The sequence below is a fragment of the Lactuca sativa genome, chromosome 7 (genome assembly GCF_002870075.4).
Source record: "Lactuca sativa cultivar Salinas chromosome 7, Lsat_Salinas_v11, whole genome shotgun sequence".
In the NCBI taxonomy this organism is placed as follows: domain Eukaryota; kingdom Viridiplantae; phylum Streptophyta; class Magnoliopsida; order Asterales; family Asteraceae; genus Lactuca; species Lactuca sativa.
The window spans coordinates 169,744,410-169,752,651 of record NC_056629.2 but is presented as its reverse complement, the minus strand read 5'-3'; the positions used below and the strand labels follow the sequence as shown (position 1 = coordinate 169,752,651).

Genomic DNA, 8,242 nt, shown 5'->3' with positions numbered 1-8,242 from the left:
GGAACTCCACTTGCCTTTCCAAAGGCACACCTGGTAATTCTTCGGGGAACACATCCGAAAACTCGCATACTACTGGAACGTCGTCAACCGAATTGGGCCTCCCCGCGACCAATCGAGTGTCCATCACGTTGGCGATGAATCCACTGCAACCCTGCTGCAAACTCTGTCTCTCCCTGGCAGCCGAACAAAACGCTGACCCACACCGGGTCCCCTCGCCATACACAGTAAGCACTCCCCCGCTAGGGTCTCGTATAGTCACCAGCTGTCTCTCGCAGTCAATGACTGCTCCAAACTTACTCAACCAGTCTATGCCCACGATGACACAGACATCTCCCATCGCTATAGGAACCAAATCTATAGGGAACTTAACACCAAAAACTTCGAGCACAAATCCTCGAATCACGTCAGTGGCGTATACCGCTTTCTCATCCGCTATGGAAACCCGCATGGGTCGACTCATCACCTCCCGATCAATACCGATGTGCTGGCTAAAAGCCAAAGATACAAAAGACCGACTCGCACCCGAGTCAAATAATACCAAGGCAGGTACAGAATTCACAAGAAAAGTACCTACGCATATCATAACATAAGCACAATATCTTAGCATAAAAAGTAAATACACGAAAGAATACATACCAGCTACGACATCGGGCGCCGCACGGACCTCCTCCGCAGTCAACTGTAAAGCTCTCCCACGAGCCTTCGGAGCCTCGGCTTTCACCGGCCAAGTCTCGGTAGTCCTAGCCATAGGCACAGATCCCTGTGCTGATCCCTGGTGAAGCTGAGGACACTCGGCCTTCCGATGGCCGGTCTGGTTGCAATGAAAGCAAACCATAAATCCCTTGGGGCAATCCCTAACAATGTGCCCCTCCTTTCCACACTTGTAGCAAGCACCCGATCGACATGCCCCCTCATGACCCTTGTCGTACTTTTCGCAAGTGCGGCCCTTCTGACCTCCCGTCCTCGAATCGGCGGACTTGGTCCGCTTGGCTGCCGGTTGGGACTGAGCCGGCCGCCGATCTACCCGCTGAGACTCGGCCTCCTCCCTGGCCTGGGTCTCCAACTCGATCTCTCTCTCTTCCTGGCATTCGCCTGGAGCTCAGCAAAGGTCTGGTATGACGAGTTCGATACAAACTCCCGGATATCCCTCCTCAGTATACCCAAATATCGGCTCATCCGAGCGTGCTCAGTGGACACCGGCTCAGGGCAAAACATCACCCTCTCATGAAACTTCCGAGTGATCATCGTAACATAATCATTACCCTACTTGAGGGTCAAGAACTCCTGTACCAACCGTTCCCTCTCCACCGGGGGAACATACTCGTCTCTGAACATAGTAGTAAACCTCTCCCAAGTCACGGTTGAAACCTCCGCAAGAGTGAAGTTCGCCGTCACGAACTTCCACTAATCCTTTGCTCCCAGGCGGAGCTGGTTCAAAGCGAACCGTACCCTCAGAGACTTGTTGACCGCGCAAAGTCGCCAGAAGAGTTATGCGGACAGGCGTCGGTCCGAGCTCTAGTTCCAGGTTGGTGACCTTGTGCTCCTAAAGGTCTCTCCTTGGAAATGAGTGATACGATTCATGAAGAGGGGCAAGTTGGGACCCCGATATATTGGACCTTTCAGGGTAATTGCTAGGGTAGGCAGGGTAGCCTACCGGTTGGATCTACCTACTGAGTTGGGACAGATCCACAACACCTTTCATGTCTCTCAATTGAGGAAATGCATTGCCGACGAGTCGGCAGTGGTGCCATTAGATGATATTCAGGTGGATGCAGGCCTGAACTATGTGGAGAGACCAGTGACGACCAGGGATCTATGCCTACGGCTAGGACTACCGAGACTCGGCCGGTGAAAGCCGAGGCTCCGAAGGCTCATGGGAGAGCTTTTCAGTTGACTGCAGAGGAGGTCCGCGCGGTGCCCGATGTCGTAGCTGGTATGTATTATTTCGTGTATTTACTTTTTATGCTAAGATATTGTGCTTATGTTATGATATGCGTAGGTACTTTTCTTGTGAATTCTGTACCTGCCTTGGTATTATTTGACTTGGGTGCGAGTCGGTCTTTTGTATCTTTGGCTTTTAGCCAGCATATCGGCTGGGTGGGAGAACTAAGCATTCCTTATAAGGGGTGTGGATACCTTCCTTAACACAACGCGTTTTAAAGACGTGAGGGCAGCAGATCCCATAAGAACTCTGCAGTTAAGCGTGCTCGGGTGGGAGTAGTACCAGGATGGGTGACCCCCTGGGAAGTCCTCGTGCCGAGTGGCCCAAAGCGGACAATATTGTGATATGTGCCAGAGGGGATGTTACATAAAGGACCATAAACATAATAGTAAATGTATTTCATGGATTTTACTGTTCTTATAAGTAATAATTGTGTCAGGAACTTTGACTATAGTATTAATGGGTGTGATTAACAACACGAGAGAGAGAGAGAGAGAGAGAGAGAGAGAGAGAGAGAGATTTTATATTTTTGTTTTTTACATGCTCTTTTTAATATTCTTTCAATATTTTAATATTATAATTATTAAAATTTTAGGGGTGTCAATTTATGACATGACACGACAAAAATACACGAAACGAAACGAAATCGGGACAAAATCAAAATTCGAATTCGTGTTCCTGTCGTGTTCGTGTCAAGATTAAAAAACACGATGTCGTGTCGTGTCCGTGTTCATAAATCAACACGAAATTGACACAATTAAGCATGTGGTTGACGTGTTTTTCGTGTTTGTCGTTTTTTTCATGTTATATATATCTTTAAGTATGAATGAAATACACTAATAGTTATGTAATATTATATTTATCGTGTCGTTTCGTGTTGTTGTGTTTTAATTGGTTCGTTTTCGTGTTAATAAAAAAAAAACACGACATCGTGTCGTGTCGTGTTCGTGTTATATAAAACTTTGTCGTGTTGTGTCGTGTCAGACAAAAACACGACACGATTGCCCGATTTGATAACCCTAAAAATTTCGGTGTTGAAAACTATTTTTATTTTGTAAAATTAATTTGTTTAAATTTCAGTTTATTGTAAATGTTAAAAACAAACAAAATTTTTATTACAGGCTGTAGTTGTTTGATCCATTTCTTCTTCTGCAGACATGTCTGTAGACTTCATAAATTTTCGCTTTGAAAAAAAAAAAACCTTTTACCATGAGAAAACTTTAAGTCTGATTTTTTTAAAATATGAAGTTAAAATATAAAAATTAAGGTTTTGTATGGAAAAATTATTGGCCCAATTTACTTTCATAGGGACCTGATGAAATATCACAAAGACGTCGTATTACCGGTTTACCCTTCCTGCCTGTAGATCGCTCGCAACGTATTTTCCCCAAATTCAAATTAGTGAGAGGGAAAAAGAACCCGCTCTAGTTCTCATCTGCGTTTCTTCAATTCAGACAACCTGTGAAAAAGAAATCATAATTGTTCTTCATTGTGGAATCCCAAATTTTCCATAGCTTGTTACAAGGTATCAACAATTTCGAAATCTGCTAGGTTTAATTCGGTGTAGTCTTGGAGGTCGAACGACGTTATTCAAAAAAAATGGCAGAAACCCTAAGCCCTAGCCGTACACCAGGCCACAAACAGAGAGCTTCGGTCCTCTCCCCGGATCGACCTTTATTTTTGGGATCTAACGATGATAAGCTCGAACGTGCTCAAGCACGCGCCGCTCGTGCTGCAGCGATCCGCCGGAAGCCTGTCGCGATTAATCAAGCAAACGATGCTAATCCTGCCGACCCTTGTCTTGGCCAAGAGCAGATTATGGAGTTGTTTCAGAATTGCATCAAACTCGCCAGTGAAAATGTATGTAATTTTCCTCTAGGCAGTGTTATGCATCTTTACCTTTTCACTTGTCGAGGCATGAGATGATTTTTTTTTTTTTTTTTTGGGATGCAGAAAATTAATCAGAAGAATACGTGGGAGCTGAATCTGATAGATCATCTTTGCGACATTATTAAGGTTGAAGAAGAGAACGACGTGGAGACCAATTTTCAGAAGGTATATAACATAGTTTTATGGTCCTAGTTATGGTTTTTCAGATTAAGTTTCATTTCTCTAGTAGTATCATGAAAGCTGTAGGTTTTCTTCTTAATCTTTACATTTCTCACACATTCAGATATTTTCTTCGACTTCAAAAGATGCCTAAGGGTACCAATTGTACAGATGAAAGCTGTAAAATAGCATTCGTTTGTTTGTTGATATGAACTGAAGCTTTTGCTTGTTGATAAACAAACACACAACTGTTACATCTCGTGACAATCATAAATACCAATTACAATTTTCTGAGTGTAGGCTAGCTGCACCCTTGAAGCTGGAGTTAGAATATACTCAATGAGGGTGGATTCAGTTCATTCTGAGGCATATAAGGTTCTTGGAGGCATTAGTCGAGTTGCACTAGAAGCTGAACAAGGTTAATTTTGTCATTTAGCATTTGATGTTCTGAAAATCAACAGGAACCAACTTATAAACACTTTATACTATTCTGTTAAACCAGATACTGTAGAAGATGGCAAGACTGAAAACATGCCAGGAGAATGCACTTCAAAGAAAGAAAAGGAAATAAAGGTTATCCAAGAAGTCAACAACCATTATCCAAATTCATTTCTCAATTTCTGAATTTCAAGTTTTGAACTAATGAATGATGATATATGTACATATTACATGCAGCTATCTCCTTTATCAACATTGGAATCATCCTTTGAGGCTCTTAATGTGAAGAAATTTGATGGTAGTGATTCAACAGAATATCTTTTGTTTGTACTTTGGGCATATACAAAAACTTACAGAAAAAACCATTTCATTTTTGTAGTTGCATTTGCTGTGGATCCTCTCTATCATCAAACAACCGCACAATTTGATGAAGGAGGATCAAAAGGTCTTTTACTAAATAACCTTGGAGTCTATGGTGGATGCCGAATGATATTTGATTCACTTGAAGTACCTTCAAAGTGCATGTTATCTTCAAATGAAAATAAAATAGATACAATTGATATCTCTTATACCAAAGGTTTGTTTCTTGTTTCTTGATTCTTCCATGTATACAACAAAAATGGTATCAAAGTTGTAGTTTTTTGTGTTTTGTAGATTGTATAGAGCAAATGGCATCAAACTTTACAAAGAAACTTGAAATCTCACCAAGTTTGAAGGAAATAGTGAACATGTTTGATGAAGATAACAAAAGACCAGTGGATACGTTTTCTTCTTCCCAAAACTCCATAGAACCAGATCATGAAGCTTTTGAAGGTGACTTCAATGGTGGTGAAACTGAAAACGATAATTCAGGGACATGGGACTTTATCAATGACAACCAGACAAGTCTGAATGATGATGACACTTATGATGGAGATGATGGACACTTTGAACAACCTGATCATCTTCAGGTTCTTGAATCTTGATCGTTTCTCAAGTATCTTTTTTAAAAAAAACAAAACTAATAATCGATTTATTTATAGGAAAACGAGGCATATGTTACTACTCATGATGATGAAAAATCCTCAACAGTTGACAATTTCTTGTTTCTAAGCCTTGGATTAACTGGAAAACATAACGCATGGGCTGGACCTGAACATTGGAAGTATCGAAAAACTAAAGGTAATATATTATTATAATTATAATTAATTGTTGTTTTATAATTATTTTGATTTTGATATGGGGTTGTTTTAAAGGTCCAGAAGAGGTTGTGAAGGAAAACGGATCACCATTAATGGCGAAAAGTAAAAGAAACAAGAAACAAGAACCTGATATAGATTTCACAAAAGCATTGGAATCAGATAGTGATTTGGATAGTATCTTTGCTCCTCCTAAAAACCCTAAGACATTACTTCTTCCTGCAAATAGAGAATCTGTTAGCACAATGCTTCCGGAAGATTGCCATTATCAACCAGAGGATCTTGTCAAACTTTTTCTTCTTCCAAATGTTATGGTAAAGTTGCAATTTTTTTTTTTGTAAAAATATTTGATTTTATTTCACCCTAATTCATTAATCTTGATTTTTATGTAGTGCCTTGGGAAGAGAGGAAGAAGATATTCGGGTAAGTTGAATTTTTCTTAAATCCAAAAATATATAATTAAAATTATAGTAAAGAAAATAAATGAAAGTATGTTGCTATTTCATTTAGATGAAGAAGGAGAAGGGAATAATAATAATAATGAAACATTTGCATCATGGGATAATGATTGTGGCCAATTTGATGATGGAAATGTTTATAATAGTGATATTGAAGACTCCACCACACTCGTCTCTCAGCCACGCCAGGTTTAATTAATTAATTAATTATTTATTTATTTATAAAAAATATAATCCATTTATGAAATTTCTAATAATATATTTAAAAAAAGGTAAACAAGATTGAAGTGGAGTATGATAGAACATCAAAACAAGTTGATGTTCAAGCACTCAAGGAAATTCTTTGGTCATCTATTCAAGAAACACATGTTTCGCCTCAAGTGAGTTATCTGTTTTTATTTCTGTTAAGTCGTTCTTTCTGTATTAAGTCTGACTGTATAAAGTTGTGTACACAGAAGGAGACGAAGGAGTTGTCTTTCAAGGAAATGTTGTCGGCTTTTCCAACCGATGTGAAAAAACAAGCGGCTGCATCGATCGATGCAATCTCTCCGCATTTGTGTTTTATATGTTTGTTGCATTTGGCTAATGAGCATGGATTGAGCATCCATGGATGTGATCTTTTGGATGATCTCACCATATATGTTCCCTCCATATAGTTGTGATTGGTGTAACACTATTATCATGTAACATGAATTGTTTTTGTTGAAAATTGTGTAAACGAATTGAAATGGATGTTCTTAAATTGATTGTTGTGATGGGTAGTTATTGTGGTTATTGGTTTTAGATTGAATATATATATATATATATATATATATATATATATATATATATATATATATATATATATATATATATATATATATATATATATATATATATATATATATATATATATATATATATATATATATATAATGATAATTGAAATGGATGTTCTTAAATTGAATATGTAATGATGTTTTTGGAGAAAATTTTGTATATATATATAAACGAATTGAAATGGATGTTCTTAAATTGAATATGTAATGATGTTTTTGGAGAAAATTTTGTATATATAAGGTTTGTCGCGTTAGGTATAAGTCATTGAGGCAGTAACAATTTTTTTTTTGATGCTAAAGTTAATTTTTTAGGGAAGAATGGTATTATTATGAGGCTTAAACATAAATCTAAGGAGAAAATATAAAAGCTGACAAATTTTCTGCTTTGATATCTTGATTTTGGGAGAATGTAACTCATTGAATATGAAACCAAATATAAGAACTTTATAGCCTTATGAAGTACAAACTTTGAACTACATGATAGGAAAGATTTTATGTCAATCCTATGTTAAACGAATGAGTTATGTAATTTTACAAACTTTCACAGATTATACTTAAAAGCTTGAAAGTTATAACTCATTGAATATGAAACCAAAATTGATGAAATTATAACCTAAATCAAAGTACAAACTCTAAATTATATGATAGAAAAGATTTCATGTCAATCTAAGTTAAATGAATGAGTTGTGTAATCTTAAAAAATTTCATAGAATACACATAAAACTTGAAACTGATCCAAAACCAAGAGCCAATGTACAAAACCGGTTGAGTGTGATTTCACGTATGGAGAACCGACCGTATAGTATAGAAACAATGCCGGTCCAGACACGAGTCCCGGTCCACCCGGTTCGGATGCTCACCAAAAATATTCGTAGGTAAAACTACACTATCAAACTTCATTTTGTTGTGTAATTGGTTTTTGAAGACTTCTAACATGAAAAAAAACTTCAAAACAAATGTTTTATTATTAATAGTAGTATTTATTTAAGTTTCCCAGCTAAGACGTGGATTTCATAGATGACATCTATGAAAAAAATGATTTTTTTTTTTCAAAACTAGTTTTTTTTTTCCCTTCAGGAATTCATCTGTACAAATCCTTAAGAAAATGTCATCTGTGAGATTTTCATAGATGACAAAAAATCTCATATATATCTATGAAAATCAATGATTATTTTGATCCACTTGCTACTTTTTGTTTACATTTTTAAAGTGGATAATATTTAAACTGATTTTACTTTTTCGCAATAAACAATTATAGTTAATTAGTAGTTGAGATTAACTACTTAAATCAACGAGATTAAGAGTAATGCAGAGAGCGTTAGTGGTATCCACATATCATAATTTTATATGAATAGAAAG

The 8,242-nt window shown here is 37.3% G+C and overlaps 1 protein-coding gene across 1 annotated transcript; it reads left to right on the top strand.

Annotated features, from left to right (window-relative positions):
* Positions 1-3,288: 3,288 nt before the first annotated feature.
* Positions 3,289-6,826, top strand: LOC111912015 (condensin complex subunit 2). The gene is made up of 13 exons (XM_023907775.3): positions 3,289-3,802; positions 3,896-3,997; positions 4,292-4,409; positions 4,494-4,564; positions 4,667-4,727; positions 4,809-5,006; positions 5,084-5,379; positions 5,452-5,590; positions 5,665-5,921; positions 6,000-6,030; positions 6,118-6,254; positions 6,338-6,445; positions 6,521-6,826. The coding sequence occupies exons 1-13, from the start codon at positions 3,542-3,544 to the stop codon at positions 6,719-6,721; spliced, it is 1,980 nt and encodes a 659-aa protein (XP_023763543.1). The 5' UTR covers positions 3,289-3,541; the 3' UTR covers positions 6,722-6,826.
* Positions 6,827-8,242: the final 1,416 nt, after the last annotated feature.